Source organism: Gallus gallus, chromosome 4 (genome assembly GCF_016699485.2).
Source record: "Gallus gallus isolate bGalGal1 chromosome 4, bGalGal1.mat.broiler.GRCg7b, whole genome shotgun sequence".
Taxonomy (NCBI): domain Eukaryota; kingdom Metazoa; phylum Chordata; class Aves; order Galliformes; family Phasianidae; genus Gallus; species Gallus gallus.
This window is the reverse complement of record NC_052535.1, coordinates 57,482,592-57,502,636: the sequence shown is the minus strand read 5'-3', so window position 1 is coordinate 57,502,636 and position 20,045 is coordinate 57,482,592. Positions and strand designations below refer to the sequence as shown.

General features: G+C 42.2%; 1 protein-coding gene across 8 annotated transcripts in view; it reads right to left on the bottom strand.

Annotated features, from left to right (window-relative positions):
• The window catches only part of ELOVL6 (ELOVL fatty acid elongase 6), a 70,545-nt gene that overhangs the window by 8,644 nt on the left and 41,856 nt on the right, over positions 1–20,045 (bottom strand). For all 8 annotated transcript variants that reach the window (XM_046940314.1, XM_046940316.1, NM_001031539.2 and 5 more), the window contains 2 exons: positions 17,223–17,354; positions 4–155 (listed from right to left, as the gene is read on the bottom strand). In XM_046940314.1, coding sequence (XP_046796270.1) covers positions 4–155; positions 17,223–17,354 — 284 coding nt within the window. The remainder of the gene's footprint in view (positions 1–3; positions 156–17,222; positions 17,355–20,045) is intronic.

The following is a 20,045-nucleotide window of genomic DNA, read 5'->3' as shown; positions in this document are numbered from 1 at the left end:
CACCTAGTTCAGGTGCTTTGCTTAGCACAAATGCATATGCCCAGAATTTGCTGACAGGTCCAATGTAAAAACTCTGGTCACACACTGACTGCTTCAGGCCTTTGGTCATCAAAATGTACAGCATGTAAGGAGCAGTTCGAACAGCACCGAATATACTTTAAAAAAAAAAAAAAAGAGAAAATGAAGAAAGATGAGTAGATACTTGGCATCTACATGTGGTCACTTCATTATGAGAAAAAAAAAGCCATAGATGTGCTGAAAAAAATGAGCTTGAGACAGCCTTAAAGTTGGAGTAACTCTTCTGGCTTCTAGGAAGGTATTCTGAACTCATATGTGCAAAGTGGACTGGAGTAGTATTCCCTGGTGAAAGTCTGGAAAGGTAACGTCAATGGTTTTTATTTCATTACTACAGGAAGGAGCCTTCTGTTTTCAGGAACAGTTGGAGACCCCTAATTCCACTGAAAACAACATGCAGAGTTTTGATGCTGGTGGCTAGAATATTACAAGACATGAGTTAATAAAGAGCTGCCATCAATACAATCAGGAGCAACTCCCTCTTCTGATTTCCTGAGTTTTCTCTTGTATCTCTCCCTGTACGTGTTACATCCTTGGGAGTTCTCAGCAGTGAAGAAAACAGGAAGGGTACACAGACTGTAGCGGGATGTTGTGGTCAGGGCTGGTGGTTTGGTGCACGTGCTGACTTCATCTCTTAACAGGTCATTGCTAACAGAAGAACTGACTGGTTGAATTGTTGTAAACAGTATAGATTCACCCTCACGTCATCAGTGAGGTACAAGGTAATAGTGTTCTGTAAACGAGAAACATCATGAGATTTGAAATTATACTAATTAGTGCAATTATAAAGGAGATAGGTTCAGATAACAGAAGACATCCAGCTGACGGAAGGAGATTCTGTCTCAGCAGTGAGGCAATTTGCAGAAGTAATTGCCTCACAGGAACATGCTTGCCCATTGTTTAACGCTGTCGCTTGGTGGGCCACAATGAACAGGGAGTGAAACAAGCACCTTTCAGAAAACTGGAGCAAAGAAAGGTCCAAATTCCTCTGGGGCTGAGTACATCTTACTTCATATCTCACATCCCTGTGCTTCTACCCAGGCACACTTTATCTCCCCTCTAGCTGCTCTGTGTCCCTGTCCTATGTGTCTTACTTGGTCAGACTGGAAGGTTCAAGTAAGCCTGCCGAGCCCTTCATAAACATTTTTTATATTATTTGCATAAAGTACTTAGATTTCCAAATCTACAGCATTAATATAACCAGTCCAACTTGCCTGCTTTTAGCAGCAGCACTGCCCTTTGCCCACCCTTGCCCACTGCAAGTTATGCTCCTGCACTTTTCCATTTTGTTGGGCAAGGTTTGACTTTGCTGTCAGAAAATTCAGACAGTGGTCAACACTGCTCTGTACTCCTTAGAAGCTACTATTATTAGCTGCTATTTGAATGGTGGTATTTGCTCACAGGTTCTACTACCAGACAAGTCCTCCTGTTCTGCATGCAAACAAAAAACTCACCCTGCTGTGGTACAGGTTTACAGAAGGTATTTAGGTGAGCCTAGGTTTCCCAACAGAGCCACCCAAAGTTTTGCATACGTTCCCACGACTAGGCAAGACAGCAGTGGTAGTCCCTCGAATACAGATTCTGGACTCATCCATCCCTTCACAGAGAAGAGAAAGTGCAGCACTCCAGGCGTCTCCACAGCCTGCAGTGTGGTTCCTCCATGGAGGGATTTTCCCTCCCAGAAGTGCTGTCTGTGCGTGTTTTTCTTATGTCTTTCTGGCATCGGTCCCTTTCACCTGGCAGAGAGTGCCCAAGCCTGCTGAAGGAGTTTTGAAACTGAGTGCAACTTGCTCCATGCCTTCTCTCCAGTGTTTCACATATGCTCTGTTTTCCTAGGAGCTGCATTTCTCGTTCTCAGGAAGACAGGAGATCTTCACAGCAATGTGATCAAATCACTTCCCGAGGCACTGAACTCCTCAACTTGGCCAGGGCAGGCTGCTGCTTGCCTCCTGTGTTTCAGGTGGTGGCAAAACCGGGTGGAGGAAGATCGGGCAGAAGAGCTAACAATACACAGCCAGCTACCTACTTCTCCCATTAGCAAATACTTCAGAGCTGACATTAAAACAGCAAAAAAGGAGGAAATCTTGAGTTAGGAAATCGAACAGCTGCAACTATGGCCCTTTGTTTGCAAAGAAATTGTACCGCTCTTCTAAAATATCATATATTACTCAAGTTTTAAAGCCAAGAAGAACTCATGAGTGCGTACTCAGATGAGAGAAGCACTGGCTCAAGCAACAGGCAGATATTGATTTAACTGCAGGTGACTCAAAATGGATGCCCATGGACTTAATCTGGACTGATAAGAGAGCAGAAGAGTATTTGCCTTGTGGGGATGGCACAGTCACACTTAGCTGTCCTAGTGACTGCATGGATGTGACTCTTCCTGTCTTTCTGTTAAGCAATAACTGCAGAGCTCTCTTTGGAGCGGGTGCACATGGGCACACACACACTCATTCTTAATTGCAGCAGGAGTAATTTCGTGGTACAGTGGCTTCCCTAAAGAGAGGTTCATGACTCCAGAAGAAGCGACAATAGCTTAACAGACTGACCTGAAATCAGTATCAGTGAAGAACGAACTGAATTTTAGTATAATTCACAAAGGAAGGCTTTATAAATAAGGAAGAAGCAAAGTGGAAGTAACTGAGCTGGCTGATCCTAATACATGCCGCGGGCAGGTAGCTATTTGTGCCAAAATACTTGCCAACAAGCACACGCCACCAGAGACAGAAAAAGATCTAGTGCATGCCTGCAAATACGCCTTGGATCCAGAGAGCTTGCTGTGCTTCTGCCACTTAATCTTGTTTGTTCTGTGAGGTAAGATCAACCAACACATTTCTATCTTGCAAAGACACGATGTGCAGCAAAGTGATGACACTGCTTGCTCAGTAAATCACTTCTGTTTCATTTTGCCCTCGCCCTGCTCTGTGCTGTAGCTTTTGTGAGGTATTGAAGTGAACTGCTTACCAAAGCAGTCTGTCTAGCGCGAATCATCCGCAGGGATTTCAGAAATAAGGTAGCAGTGAATTACTGTACAATTACAGCCTTCTGCAACAAGAGAGACTGATCAGAAACAAACTGCACCAGCTAATGCAGCTTTCTCATCCATTCAGACTCAGAATGTCCTACATTCTCCTCCCTTCAGGCAGTGGCTGCTCTGCTAGGCTAACAAATGCCCAGCTGATATTTTGCTGGCTATAACATGAGCAAAACGCATCCATGAGTAAAATAAAAATCTAAAACTTTTCCCTCACAATCTTGGTTTCAAATGTAGGCCTCAAAAGCCATCACACGCATGGGTCAGGGCAGCATTTTTGAAGGAAAACTCAGGGCCAGGAGCTCCCTGATGTGACAGAAGACAAAAACGGTCTTCAATGGCCAAAGGCTGCTCACTGCTCCATGTTTCCTCCTCCCTGCTGTCAGAAGCATGGCTCCCAAAAGCCAGAGAGGGCAGCAGTCACCTGAGACCCCTATTTGGCCCCAGCTGTCACTGTTGCAGGCGCAGCTCCTCCCTCTGCAGCTACCTCTCTACAACTGGCACTGCTCAGGGCACAACCCAGCCCAGGAGAAACACTGCACGACTGAGCAGGAAACATGGCTGCTGCATTAAAAAAAATGCATTAAAAAAGCTAAAGAAATCTAGGCTTACATGTATCCCACAGCAATGGCATTACTGCATTTTGTAATGTCCTACTCAGACATTATTCACCCTGATAATAATTTCTTATCTCGAAACAAGCCCACACCCCAACTTTTCAGCACATAGTTCAGCACACAATGCAGCAGCATGTCCTGAAAGCACTGTGAGATCTACAGAGAGGAAATCCTTTGCTCTGGATTTGTGCCCTAAAAAAAACCAAACAAGCTGATCCAACACCCTGCACCCATCGGACAGGTCTCTGCAGAGACAGTGACCAGAATGAGTGTAAAATACATTAGCTAGAGGTGTCAGAAGTGAAACGCTTTTATTTTCTAAAGCATGCCCTGTGAGCTCTAATTTGTGCAGACGTGGCACCAGCAGGGAGCAGCAGGGAGCCCCCGGACAGCAAGACCATGCTGTGTTGACCAGTACTAGAGAATTACCATAGGGACTTCCTAGGGACTGCTCAGCACAGGCACGTGGCCAGGCTGGTCTAGCACCCAGAGCCCCACAGCCTGGCTGGAGGAAAACAAAACCCAAATTCTGTCCCCATCTGCCCAGGAGGCAAGTCAGAGAATCTCTGCAAACGCGATTCCTCCAAGTGTGGTCCTGGGACACCCAAATTGAGGATAATCAGGGCCCAGGAGGGCAGACATTCCTCGCCAACTCTGGCATCAAAACGACCTTGAAGCCCTTCCCTGTCACACCGCAACGGTGAGGAAAAAAGGAGGCAGCTTTTTTTTTCATTTTAGCATGCAAAATATTTACAGAGGAAGAACACTGAGTTAGAAAGAGATGTTCAAAGGTCAGCCCCACCAAAGAATGCAGTGCTTTCTAAACCTTCTTTGTGATAAATCAGGCTGCATTCAGCTTTCAGGCCCGTTCAGCAAGTGTTTTGCTCGTCAGCTCAAGTTACCTTTCTCCTTTCTGGTTGGTCTCTTAACAAAATCAAATGGCCTTTCTGTGCCCAACTGCCTGACACCTGCCACCCTGATGTGGGAGTAAGAGGCTGTGGAGTGGGTGGTGTGTGGGGTGAGCACAAGGTGTGTGGGCACCCCTTGGGCTGGCAGCGTGGGGTAGCCTGGAAACACATAAAATATAAGCAGATACTGGGAAAACATACTGAGAAAGCATCTGTATGAGAAGTAACTGTCTGGATTAAGTTTCTTGAACAGAAATGCAGCCGAAGCCACCTTCATTAGAAATGCTCTTAGCTCCTCACTGGATGGCTACCCTTGAATTTGACATGGCCAAGAAACTCAGAAACTCCTGAAATAAAAAGCAGTAAACTAAGATGGCTGTGGACAGGCAAAGCACTCAGATCACAGTGTATTTGCTGCCTTGTTACAGCAGGGGTGATGATACTACTAACAAGTGGGAAAGGAGTAATTTTATGGAGCTGTTTGCCTCCTCCAAACCTAAAATCACAGAATCATAGAATGGCTTCAGATGTTAAGGACCTTAAAGATCACACAGTCCTGACTCCCCTGCCATAGGCTGGTTTCCCCCATGATGTCAGGCTGCCCAGAGCCCAGTCCAAGCTGGCCCTGAATGCCTCCAGGGATGGGGCATCTGCAAGTTCTCTGGGCAACACTGCCAGGACTTCACCATCTTCTGAATAAAGAATTTCTTCCTAACACCTAACCTAAATCTCCCTTCTTTTAGTTTAAAGCCATTCCCCCTTGTCCTGTCTGTGTTTACACTCCCTGGTGGCCTTGGGCCCTGCAGGAGAAGTGTTCTAGGAGACAACAAGCTTTTGTGTTAGCAAGGAGAAGACCCTCACAGAAAATTTTAGTAGTTAGTACAGGAGATATGGCAGGCCACCTTCAATCTGTAAAGCAGAGTATGAAATTGCATTTCTTTCAGTTCCACCAGGATCTGGCTGCAGTAAGGGTAATGACTTATAGCTGAGTTGGAATGTTCAGGTTAAAGCAGTTACTTGGGTGGTGCAAAATAAGGAAAGGGTATTACAGCTGGGGCTGAGCCTACTCATTTTTATAGGTGCCTGGGCGCCCATTTGAAGCCTATTGTTCACAAACCCTTTGGGGTAGACATGCCAGACAGTTTCAAGGCTGGGGAAGAATTAAAAACATAACAATAACCTTTCAAGAGTCTGCACAGATGACATTCGTTCCCCTGCAGGGAGGAGACTGGCAAGACCTGCCGTGAAATACCAGCCTCCTGACATAAGGAAGCATGGGCTGAGCGAGAAATACATTTCCTGACTAATTGCCCTTAAACTTCATTGGATGAATGCAGGAATGTATACAGCGTAGAGACTGTAAGGTTGCTTTAGGCTTAACTATCTGTGATTGCAAAATCATGGTATCCTTGCAGCAGAGTAAGCAACCATAAACTAAGAAACCGTTCATTAACTACAGATGAAACATGGGAAATAACTGGCTGTCATTCAGTGGCCTACATGGAATTGATGGATCCTATCTGGATCTAAAGTGTCTCAGTCAGTGCAATAGGATATGTTCTCTAATCTCACAGAAAAGGAGCCTAGAAAAGGATCCAAAATCCAAAATGAGCCCAACTGTTATTTTTACAATAGCAGAGAAGATTAACATAAATAGGCTGTTGTTTCACCATCTTTCAACATTTCTGAGGTGCTTTTGAGCAACATGCTCAAAAGATATGTAAAGAGAGAGACCTGGCCCTGAAGAGAGACTGTTCTTGGCAAACACATGCAAACCACCTTCTTGTTTTACCTCCAAGAACTGGCCCAAGTACCTCACAGAAAAACTCCATCCCCCCATTGAATCTGCTTGTGTTGAAAAGGACACCTCAATTCTCTCTGCAGAGCAGACCTTCCCTGTTGCTGTACCAAAGTTTTGGTCTTATCTGCTTTCCAACAGCCAAGTGATCTACCACTGCCAGCTTGGGTTGTCCCACAGATACCAGCGCCTCAGCAATATCTAGGTAAGCAATTGCTTTAGCTCAGATGTCTATGTATAAAGATCCGCAAAGGACAAAGCTGTTCTTCAGCTGGATTCCATTCAGGTTTAGACCTAACTTCCTTCAGGCATCTCTTTGTGTTGGCATCACCAAGGCTCTCAGCATTTTATTTGTGAATATTTCAGTCCTTAATGACATTTACTCTTGCAACAGCCTTGTCAAGTGGCTAAGCATTGATCCATTTCAAAGACTGAAAGGTAAGGCAAACTGAAATGTAAGTGTCCTGTCAAAAAAAGTCTGTGCCTGAGCCAGGACAAGCAATGGTGTGCAATGTCATGAACTGCATGTGGCTCAGCACCTTGTCCATGAGATCTGTTTGACTTAAGCAGGACATCTGACCTCACTCTATCAGTGCAAATAGTATTACAGAATCCACATAAATGCCCTGGCTTGAGGCATTTTCAGAGAGAAGACCCTCATACAAAGCATCTTCTGACCTACCACTATTTTTTTTCTCACTTTTTAACACTACTCCCTAAACTTCCAAGTTACAAATTCTCTGTCTTAACCACCCCAGGCATATCTACATCTTTAAATAGTTTGTAGATATTAAACAAACAAACAAACAAAGATAAATAGTCTATAGACATATGCTTCTTAACATCACCTTTTCATCATGGGCACCTCTAATACGTTGGCAGCATACCCTCAGGACATAAAATACAGAGTAATATGCAGAGAGACACAGTGAAAGTTCATAAAGCCCTGCTATCCAAGAAACACAAACAGCTGAAAACTTACTTAGCTAGAAGACCAGATAAGAGCAATGCATGCCTAACCCACACTTCGTTGTACTCCTATTTTCCCTTGACATATCACGCTAATACAAGCATGGATTTGATCTGACACAGCTGGACACGAGCCACAAACAAGAGCCTATATAATGAGTTTTAAGAGCATCCCTGCTTCTATTTCACTTTATCATGCCCCCCAGATTTGTGTAGGACCAGATCCCAGCAGCGTGTTCTATGGTAGGAGAAAATACTGGAATTCTTTTTCCTTGTGGATTTTTTGCTGCTGTTCTGATTATCATGGTTGCTTTGTATGAATGCTCCTTGCTGATCCCTTTACTCGCACCAGTGAACTCCAGAAGAAAAACAGGCACTTAAAACCACCCTTCTGCAGTGGATCCCAATCCATGCCCAACTCCCTGTGACAGTTGCAGGTACAAAAACCACACCAGTGAGGTGGAAAATTCTGTGTCAATGTTCTTAAAAACTCACAATTTCCTTTGCTAATGACCTCATTTGATAAAACAGCAGAAAATGTGACTATTTAATGCCATTCAACAACAAGTGATTCCATGGGAAGTTCATTTCAACAGGCTTCTATCCAAGTCTAGGAAGAAGAAGAGTGAAGACATAACCAAGCCAGCCCAGCCACAGGTGCAGCGAACTGCATGGACAAAAACAGGACCCTGCACTCTCACAGTAAAAAGATCTCATTATTTTAAAGTCAGTCTGGGGATTTTGCAGAAGACTGCAATGCTGGGATTTGCAACTATCACGATGTTGCTGTGCACCTAAGTAGAATTCCTTTTGGCTCTATATTGTTTCTGTTTCACTGGGAAAAAGTACGCTAGCTATAATTTGCCCGTATTTTAACTAAACAAACTTTGGGCACAGGTATGAAAACATTAGCAACTCTTCACTGATGCTGCTGAACCATGATAATAATTTATATACTCATTCTGTCTATGGCACTTTCAGTGTAGAACTGAATTTTAGTGTAAAACTGTACTATTCAAGAAGGAGGTTTGTGCTACACTACTTTATCCTTTTGCAAGAGTTTAGACATCCTCGTGCTCAGTTTCCAACAGACAATTTAAAGCCCAGTAAACAGTGCACCTGTGTTCTCCAAGGCTTAGCTGGTTGCTAAAATTATTTGGGACCATTAATCATTCTCTTGCAATTGGCAGGAACAAGAGAAAAGTATGGAAAAAACAACTTGGTTCCATGATGTCCCTTTTGCCTATGAAATCTGAACACCTTTAGAAAGCACATTTTCAAAAGTTATGAAACCAGTTTTGAAGAGCACTCACGTTAATCTCATACTTTAGAAAGAACATAGAACTCATTTTCTTCAGTTCATGCATCTGAAAGGCAATAAGGTACCTATAGTCTTCTTTGTAATTGTAACTACTGTAATTAAGAGCACCATTTTCACGCATGATTTGGAGTAATAAGTGTCTTTAGCTTCCTGAACTCCCTGAAAGCTTGAAATGAGGCTTTTGTTCCAACTTGTAATTTCACCCCTCCAGCTGAGGGGACACATCATTCAGAAACATTTGTTTTCTTCCAGAAGGTGTATCTGCTAACTAGAGATGGACTGTCTATGTTGTGGTGCCTCCAAAACACACAGACACAAATAGTTACCTGCTCTGCAAGGGTACAAGAACACAAAGAATTGGGCAGCCTCCTGCAGGGAAACCTTCCTTCTAAAGCCCTACTGCTCCGTTGCTCCTCAGCCTCTCCCCTCTCCCATCCCCTGACGAGGCAGCAGAACAGATGGAGCTCATGGCCTGCCCACTTTGAAGGTGATGGAGTCTTATTCAGGGTGGAATCAAAGCCACAGTATTGTTCAATAAATAAATAAATAAATAAATAAATAAAAGGAAGAGAAGAAGGGGTTGAGGAATAACATACGCCTGTCTCAGTGTGACACTCACTCTAAAACCTAGCAGTCAGCAGTACCGAACGTGCATTATGATGGGGTGCTCTAGCTCCAAGTACCACGTGTGCAAGCAAAAGTTCTGCTGATCTTTGCAGTTTTTATCCCTGGTTTAGCCCAAAGAGTTTTCTTCGCATAAGTTCACGCATACTTTGAGGTTTGGGTTCAGTCCTATCAAAACCCCAAAGCAGAATTTAGAGAACTCCCCTTCCATCTCTACCACTCCAACATACAAACCTTGCATTTCAGACCCATTTGCTGTATCTGACCCAGATGTTTCTCCAGCAAGCTTTTTAATGCAAATCATTTGAGTTTTCAGTGGGGATGAAACCTGAAGCCAGGCCAGCTCAGAGTGATTTAAAAATTGTGCAAATATTTTACATGGCTCTAAGAAATAATATATCATTTGTGCAGGTTTATATACCCATAAGCATATGCATTCATGCCTGGGTGGTTATGACTTTCCCATGTGATGAATTATTGGGAAGGAATGGAGGAATTGGAGGTATGTTAAAGTGACAGCTCACTCTGTGGCTTCGAGTGAGGGCAGATACTGTGCTCCTTGCATCAATCTCTTTCTCTCCTCTGCAATAAATACTTCTACGTGGAGCTACTCCCATCCACTCTTCTCTCATCATAAGATTTCCGAGTCACAATTCACCTGGTCCCTAAAACCATTTCTTTGTCCTTTTTGTTGACAAAATTGGAAAACAAACAAACAAACAAAAACAAAAAACAGGCTTATTTCCTTTCCTCTCCAGGGACCTCACTGAGCATCCCAAACAGTGACATCTCTGCAGGGCTCCAAATCAATGGATGCTGTCATTGAGCAATTTTAATCATGTTAACACCACAGCAGAGTAAAATCCATCTGATTCTCTCTTGCTAAAGAGCAAGCTCAACACCTCTACCAATTGCTGCAACTGCTACTTAGAAAAGCTTATTTATCTGTGGATAAAAATCAATCTGCAACAGTTACTGCCTTCTGGTCCCTCCTCACCAAACCTGAATCCTCCCCCCAGGAAACGCAGTTTGATCCCACACCTGCCTTCTTTACAACTGGGATTAGCTATACTCAGGCAATCCTGAGGAGCAGAGTTCAAAAATAATGCAGCCTCACACTGTGGGCTGCTGGAGGAGCCTGTGCTGCTTATAAAGAGCCACAGAAAAACAAATGTCAGCATCAGATTCTTGTGAGTAGTTCTTACAGCAGTTGTGCTTGGTCATCGCAAAGAAACATGAAAGAACAGCAGAATTTGCTTACAAAGACACCATACGATGCCGAAAAACATTTAACTGCATTCTTGCAAAGAACAAAAAACAGTTTTCCAGCTCTACCCACACATCCCTCTATTTCATCTGACTTCCAAAGAGTCGGTTCCAACCCAGTCAATAGTAATTACCCGTCATCTATTCTTTGCCCCTCAATCTGCTGTACCTGACAGTGGTCCCTGACCACCTGGCACACTGGACTTGCAGGAACACTATGTCTTGCCGAAAGCTGTCATTTCTCAAGTAATAACTCACTCTTCCATCACTAAATAATAACTGGATTCTGGTTGCAGCTAAAGAGACTCAGCACCCTGCGAAGGCTGTATATACAGTGAGGCAGTTTTCTGTTGAGAACTATTTCTCAGTTCTTAGATATTTATTTCAGCAAGTTTAGACTGTGGCTAAACTGATAATAAAAAAAAAAAAGAAAAAAAAAATCAATTTCCTGCATAAGCCCTGCATTTGGTGCAAAATCTCATAAGAATTAAGGAATACATCTAAGGATTTCTAAAGCAGCCCGTGAGGATTCATAAGCACAGTGTACCTCTTAAGCAATCCTTAATGAATGCTTTAGGAGCGTTTGCACTTGTTCCTGTGTCATCACTGAAATTATTCTCAGCATCCAATGTTATCTCAAGAAAATTTTAGAATGACTAATATTCCAGTGATTTAAATGATAATCCGAAAAAAAAAGTGACACATCTATTTCTGCGGGATAATTTAAAGATACTTACAGGATCAAATGTATCAAGTTGGCAAAGTAACCGCCATGTATAGCATTGAAATGCATCTATTCAGGAGTTTGAGATTATCCTGGGCAAATAAAGCCAAAATATAATATAGTAAGAGATTTAGCAGATAATCAAGCCACCCAATGGAACCAGCAATCACTAAAGCTGTAAAACAGGCAGGTAACAACTCAAGTAAAATCTAAGTTACAGATAAAGACTAGCATTTGACTGAATAAAGAAGGCTTAAGGAAGCTAAAAGTTATAATACAGCTGTAATGAGATGCTCAGAGCCATAAATTAAATGGCAGCTACAGGTCTGGAGTCACTGATCTCCCCTTTCAGCTCAGCGCTCCTGCGGGCAGCCCAACCCATGGGGCTGCCTGCAGCTGGTGAATAGCAAATCTGCCAGGGATGGAGCAGCAATCTAGGGAAGGTGCGGAGTGACACAGGCATGAGGAAGCTCACCTGCTTAGAAGAACACCTTAGAAAGAACATTTTACACTAGTCACATGGTGGTGGCTTTGCTAAACTGTAGCTCACTACCCATGTTCTGCTTACACAGGCTCAGTTCTTTAGTCCTCCGACACACTGCCCAGTCAGCTCGCCACTCAGTGTTGAGAGAAATCAGCTCCTGTGGACTGGGGCAGGGTGACTGCATGAGAAAGGTGTAATTTGGAGTTACAGAGGGTCAACGCTCTCACTGATTTTGAGTGGGGACAGCAGGACCTAATGGGCACTACAGCTGGTTTCCAAATAACATTCTGCATTCACTCTACATTTGGATTTCCAGTCACAAAAACAAACAAATAGAAAAAAAAAAAAACCCACTTTTTAAAGAAAGGAAGCCCACTTTTATGCTAAATGAAGTGGCTGCTAAGGGAGGTGTTCAAGAAACGTTTAGATGTTGTACTGAGGGACGTGGTTTAGTGGGAAATATTGGCGATAGGTGGATGGTTGAACAGAATGATAGAGGTTTTCTCCAACCTTTGTGATTTTGTGATTCTAAAGAAAGAAATTTTAACAGGAATTGTTTAGCCAGTGCTATCTGCATCTCCTGTAAAGTTGCATTAGCCAGGTCTCATGTGGCATCAAACACAGTTCTGGGAATAAATATGTTTGTCATGAGATGCTTTTCTTATTTAGAATAAAAAACATACACATTGGGCATGTCTTCCTGATAGGACTTTATTGCTCCTAGCCCATATATTTCTACCACCTCCACACTTTTATTTTAATAGCATTTGTTCTGCAATTTATAAATGCACCCTGCATAGCACTGTTTGCATTTCCCTCTTGGATTTACAACTATTACATCTCATCCAAGGGATTGTCTTCTTTCCAACCATTCTGAACTCCTGCTTTTCACCCAGCTTTCAACTTTGGTTCCAAAATTGTAACTAAAAGATGTTCCCAATGTCTGTTAAATAAGAAAATCAGATACATTTATGTAGATGAGGATGGCTCAATTGAAACAATGATTAAGTAGATATTTGGGTTCTGAACAATCTCATGTTGAGAATATCAATGCTTCTCAAATATAATTCCCTCGCTTTCAAGTTTAAAAGAGAGAAGACAATTAATTCACCTTAAATGCTACTTATTAACTTTAATACTGTTTGGCAAATACTGTTCTTTTCATTAATTTATGTTCTCTTTGAATGTATTTTCAGAATCTATATAAAATTTCAGAGTATTTTAAGATTTTAATGGGCTGTTCAGCAATGTATGAAATGAAGGTGTGTTTTAATTTCCGTGGTGATTGGCAGACCTTGAGACTGGATGGAAATTTCAGTGAGTTTTCATCAATTGCCTTACGCATAGGCATGATAACTAGAAGGTATTTCAGAGTCCCATATCCAAGCAATCAGAATCCTGTTTTTAAAGTTATTTTCAGTCCTTTCTGCTCAGCTCATCTCAGGACTGAGCTGCTGATATAATAATTTATTTTGGGTTATCTCGTTGGGAGCAATCTGCAGAACAAGTGTATACCTTTCTACAAAATGCTGCTGTGCTTGTGGAAACAAACCCATTACAGCAGTCTCATAAAAGAAAAGTGAGTAACCTTCTTCCAGTGAGACATTTCGGCTGTGTCTTTCAAATACAAAATAAGTTGCTACTGAAATATTTCAGTTCTGAGGCTTTGTGGAAAGCAGCTAGTGGCCATTCACACCATTTCAACCTCTTCAAGAGAAAGTGTTTCCCAGGAAGAATGGCATACAGATACCCTATAGCCTCTGCTACAAAGCACAGCTGAAGCTGTATTAGAATCTGTATGACCTCAAATGATGATAGCAACTTCAGGAATGTGTGGTTTGGCCACACGAAGGCAAATCATGCCTCTCATGGCACCAGCCACAATCATATTTAGCTTCTCTCTTCCTCCCTGCATACAACTGCACCACAATAGATGCTTTAGGTTCCTCCTCTCTTCTATTGATGTGACTGTGTTCCTTAGGGAAAACAACATTTTGCTATTATTAGTTAGCATCCTGACACTGATTCTTCTGCTGGCAGCCCTTTAAGGATGGAGAGTGACTGAAAACAGTGCCATTCCACTGTCTTCTGTGAAAGCAAGGTAATCAAACCCTCATGTGAGCTCCTTGATGGCAGTGCTACCCACACACAGACTCTAAGGCCCATAAAAGGAACAACAAAAATCCAGCTGAGATGTAATGAAACCATGAATTAATGACTACACGTCCTCCTGTGAGACTCTTGGTCTCAGCTTTGCTAATTTCTAGGATGCCAGCATGGCATTTTTGATATACACTAACTAAAAAAATGCTTTGGTGTCAATGAACGACCTTAACCTCATGTTCAAAGGAGCACAAACATAGGACTGGCAATTCAAACTCATGTTTTTGCAGGTTTTTCACTCTTGGAAATTGTCTTCAATACATGGCTGACAGTCACTTTGACATGCAGGTGAATCAGCAACAGTTTCTTTGGGGTCTTACACGTCTGAAAAACAAACAGTGGGCTCCTGTTGACAAGGAACAGCACAGAGCTGCTCCCACAGGACCTCAGTGCACAACCAACTGGTTGCAAATGAAGTGCATAAAATGGAAGAAAAAAAAAAAAGACCAAAACCATGTCATGTCACACAACAACGTCCTCAGTGCTTGAAACACATCAACAAATCTGCTAGCAGGAAAAAGGAAAACAACCCAAGAAAAACATCCCAAACTAATTTATCAGCAAAAGACTTCAGAAGATCATGTTTTCACAGTGGTTTCAAAGTGAAAAGCAAGATTTATTGTCAGTGCCTTCACAGAGGTATTCACAAAGAAGCAGTAACTTTATCCCAGAGACAAAATGTTCGAAACTAATTGATGCTTCCAAAGGGAAATAAAGCTGCTTTTCTGTCTCTCAGATCCTGCTGACTGCCAGTGTTGACACAAAACTTACTCTTGACCGAACTCCCTGAATGCTCAGCAAGCTCAGTAGGGTGTTGTAGTTGTTTTGTTTATTTATAAGCGTGGCAAGTTTCCTACAGTAGCTGCTACCACATTTAAATGATCTTGGCAAGAGCAAGGCGTGCAGGGTACATTGTGAAGGAGGGCCATGTCATTGCCTGGCAAGTAATTCCCCTTTTTGTTTTTTTAAAGTCCAGAACACAATTTTTTCCAGCCTCTGCTAAGTGTTACTATTTCTGAGGATATTTGAAGTAGGTAAAACGGTAGGAGTGCTAGCAGAGGGATAAACAAGGGCTCTGAAAAAAAAGTCTCGCTCTGACCTTGAGGCTGAGGACAATACTGAGGGCTCTCTAGGCAGGCTTTTCTTCCTCACTAAAACTGCTCAACAGACATATATTACCTAGCTTTTCCAAAAGGTATTGTAAAAGTCATAGTATTTCAACAGCCCATAAAGCTAACGAGGAAGACTTTTTAAAATTGAAGAGCATTTCCCTGGATCTGTAATAAGTGTACGAGTAAAACAACAGCATCTAAATCTATCCAAGGTTACCTTCAGAGGAAGCAGAAATGTCTTTCAGACAAGTACGTGCAAATGAAACACCTCGTCATGCAAGGAGCCAGAAAAAAGTCTCTTGGAAAGTAAAATTCAAGTTCCTTGCAAAGTTTATGGCAGTCAAAGTCTAGTACAGCCGGCTACAGAGTCAATAAAGTTGGGAGTGACTGGAGTGTTCATTCTGGCAACACGATGCTTCACAAAGGTGAAAACCACATTTTAGACTTCATGCAGACTTCCCCAGCAGCTACTATAGGTAGCTGTGCATTAGCTATTTCATATGTTTATTATGGGAAGCTCCAGCTATCAAGTAATGAACATGTTGATTTCAAAGTCTGAATGTTCTCTGTCCACCTACACAGCACTTTCACACCATAGTACATTGTTTATTACCACATTGCTTTGTCTTTGAGAAGTAACTAATCAGTGAAGTTGCTTACAAGCCCCACACTGCATGTCAGCTACAGAGCCACCTCAAAGCAATGTGATTTGAAAAATCATGCTAGTGACCCTCTTCGAAGCACAGTTATGAAGTTGTGTGTCCTGCCCGCAGGTCAGGAAATGAGCTACAACTGCTTTGCATACGTCAGCTTCTTTCTACTGGCAATGCTCAATAAAAAAGTATAATTGGAATATATTCTTAGGGATCCAGCTGGCTACAGATCACTTTACAAACCGATTCACAAATGACGTGTCACCTAGGAAGCAATTCAGCACTTGCTGAACTTCAGCAAGAGAAGTGTACAGGACAGTAACAACAGAATGACATTACACACATAGCCAGAGGCACAGCACCAAATGCTATAAAACGAAAACAGTAAATTTTCAGTGTTAGAAATTGCTCTCAAAGTTATCCCAGAATGCTCAAAGTTTTTATCTTATTGTTTTAGGAATCTTTGAATGATTAAAATCAAGCAAACACAGTTTAAAGTTCTACAGGTAGCATGTTCCAGCTGAATGTGATAAGTGAAAAATGTAATTTATTTTTCCTTGCTAGAGTTTTAGGAAATGCCAGTGTGATAGAACGATTCTGAGAAGAAAGGAAATAAGCATAAGAACCAAAATAATCAGACTTCTCTACTCCTGCCTTGATTTACTCTTTAGAAACTCTCAGCCTAAAATACTCCCATCCTGTGAAAAATAATTAAATGTCCACGGCTGCTCAGTACACAAACATGCTTTCTGTACTTGTGGACTAATAAAATCAGTAATTATTATACTGATATTAGAAAAAGATACAGGTATCGGTGTTAGATATTTGTTTACAAATGTTTTCTATACTGTAGAGTGAACTATCAAGAATGTGAACCTGATTTCCCCAGACTCAGTGATACAGGAGCAACACACAACTAGAGCTGTCCATCCCTAAAACAGAGCCTTTCTGCTGTGGAGTCACCCATTTGCTGTATTTGTAAGCTCTTTGCTTCTGATGGAATAACCAGAAGCCAAATTCTGACCTCAGTCACAGTAGCCCAGGTTTATCTCACTGTAATAGAGGTCAGAACCTCAATTAAATATTCTTTATATGCACCCATATAAATGTAATACCAACTAGCAAATCAGAACAAGACTAGTGTCTTAATTGGTTTATTTCCATTTGTAGTTTGCATGGTAAATTTACTGCAATGATTCATGCTTTTTCTTCCGTCCTCGCTTTCTTTTTCACCTTTGCTCTCCAAGAGCATTACTGATTTCTCCCCTCTTTGAATGCTGTATGATCTGGCAAGTCAAAGGGGACCATTTCTATAGTGAGGACTGGATCAGGACATAACCCTGGGGAGCAGCACTAAGGAAAGGCCACTTCTGGGCAAGCTTGTTGCCATACTAGCATTGCTGTTAAACCGTATGAAACCAAAACCCTTTTCAGAGACTACTGTCAAAAGCAGTTGATGAGAAGGAATGCCTACCTGAAGACAGCAAGGCTCAGGGACCAGAGCACTAGTGGTTTCCTCAGTTCAAATTTTGCTCGTTTATTCATTAGGTGCCGACCACCAAATATGAAGGCAGCGTACAGTGCTGAAAATAGAAAAGATTTCTTCCTGCAAAACAAAAACAAACAAAAACACACCCGTCAAGAACCGAATTAGTATCAGATAGATAGCAGAGTCACAGCTGGACATAAGTGCCAAGTACTTCTGTGTTTCCTTAAAAGGAAACTCTGCAGAAGACATTCCTGCAGCCCAGTGGAGATTTCTGTTCCTGTACAAAACTACACGCCAGCGCAGAGGTGCAGGTATTACTGCAAGCAAAACTGACCCTGGGGGAGTTCTCCCCCAAAGGACAGCCACATTTGGCTCTCTGTCTTCCTTGGTTTACAAAGACTGATCTTCTATGAAGATCAGAATAGACACTAGAGAGCTCAGGCGGTCCTCCACCTTCTACGGGCACAATGAGGTGAATGCTTCATGAGGTTTTGTGACTTGTTTGTTATTTTCATATCTTATTTCCTGATACTTGGCAATTTTGTTTCCCACTGTTTCTTACAAAGAGATACTTAAAGATCTTGAATGTTTCCAGGCAGTATGGGTCTCCCACCAGGGCCAGATGCAAGAGGTCAATAGCCCCGTTAAGCTGCAATGATGCTGTGTCATGCCCTGCTTACAATTGCCACTGTGGGACCTCCAGTGAATGTGTTGAAAGGTCATGCAGGGCTCTGTTGAGGAACTTCAATGATAATGGGAAAATTGCAAGCCTTACTTTTTAAAATGCCTGACAATAGCCCAGCTCAGCAATAATCAGCAAGCATTTGAACTGCACTACTGTAATTCATTGCAAATCAACCACTGGATGTCAGAAATAGACTCAGTCTGGGATTTTTTCCCACACATCACTATATTACACTGAGTAAAACACCATTAATGCACAGCTCTAATGGTGGCCTGACTGGGTGGCTATATTTAGGAGCAGATTTTTCTCTACAAAAGCTATAATTATATATAATAATACCAGTGGAATACGGCTTTGCACCAGGAGGTGTTCTTTCTGAATCCCAAAAGGAAACACACACACACACACTTTCAAGAAAGCCAACTATTTTATCAATATCCCAGGAAAGATGACAGCAAGCAACAAGATCTCACGTCCTCCTGACGTGGGAAGGAGGAACACTGTGGTCTTCGTAACTGTACCGGACTCCTTTATTCCTCAGCAAGATACACCACAATAATTCACACTAGGTGATATTTCATATTAGTCCTTACTACTGACATTATTTCTTGTGAGTTCAGTCAGCTGAATGAGGTCAACAGCTAGATTACACTAATTAGAACAGATGAATTTTAGGTCACTTTTACCAGCTTCATAATGAGTTCAGCATTGTCTGCCGTGATGGCAAACAGCATTCCCATAGCACACAGCTGTGTGCTGGCAGTGCTAGACATGAGGTGTGACTGCTTGCATGATGTGATGCAGAGAGCAGCTGGAAGCTGTTTCAGACAAGGAGTGAGGCAACACCTGTCTCCTACAGGTGGAAAAACAATGCTGAATGAGGATTAGTCTGACTCTGAATGCATTTTATTTTTATTTTTGATGACTCCTGATGACTTTTGATAGCTTCTACTTTTGCCAGCCAAAGGTCTTAGACTTTTCCACATTGCAGCATAATAGCGCATAAAGGACTGGATAGTCCAGGTGATACAGTTATAAAGGAATTGCAGAAGTATGTGCTCTTATTAATCTGTTAAGCAGCATTAGATTGGTATTACCCAGCCTCCTAGCAATAATTTTGTGATAGACATTCATGAGAGGTTCACGACTACAGTCTGGTTCCTGGGCTGGAGATACAAAGCAACAGTATTCTCACAGCACTCAATTATATCTGACATGCTTTAGCCAAAGAGGGCTCATACCAAATGAGGCTTTTTAAAGACAGTTTTGGGGACATTCTACAGCACTGCAACTTTTCATTACTGCTATCTGTAGAGACATTAAGTAGAGAAGAACAACAACAACAACCACCTTGAAGCTTAGAAAAATCCCCCCCAAGTAACTTTGTGGCAGACTCACATCCAGTAGCTTCAATGCTAGCACGTTCATGTGTTTGTCGTCAACACTGTTCTTCAGGGTAAGGCAGTAGGCATAAAGACAAGGCTGCCAAATCCTCCACGTTTTTCTGGCATTTCTGTTTCTCACAGTTGTCTCCCACCTTCCTACATTTTCAGACTTAGGGGACTAAGTACTAGCTATACTGAATACAACTCCATATCCTGCTGTAGAAAGTTGACAGCTTGTTCCCCCAGAAGGGAGGCAGAGGAATTTTCTAGAGGAGCTGTAAGATGCTCCGCTCGGTCTGGAGGTTCCTGTGAAAAGGGAAAGGCTGAAAATGAAGGTGGCATCCCTCAACTAGACGCATACTAGTAGACTCGGGCTGCCAATGCTGCACAAAGCACTTTGGTCACTGTCTCATAAAAATCCTAAAGCAGGGACAGGCAGTACTACCTTCACCTGGAACACAGCCCGGAGCGTTTGACTGACTCTCTGCATTGTGTAAATCAAAGAGAGATTTTTGTGTTTTATAGAAGGTTTGGGTAATTACATGCTTTCCAGAGGCTCACATCCTTCATTAGATTTGCCTCCTGTTAGAGCAGCAGAGACAGGAAAGAAGAGAAGGAAAAGAAGCACAATTGAGAAGAGAGAGGCAGAAATAAGTGATTTATAAAACACCGATAAGAGAAGAAATGACATAGCATTCAAAAATAACAGCCCAAGGCCTCGTGATAAGTCTCACATAC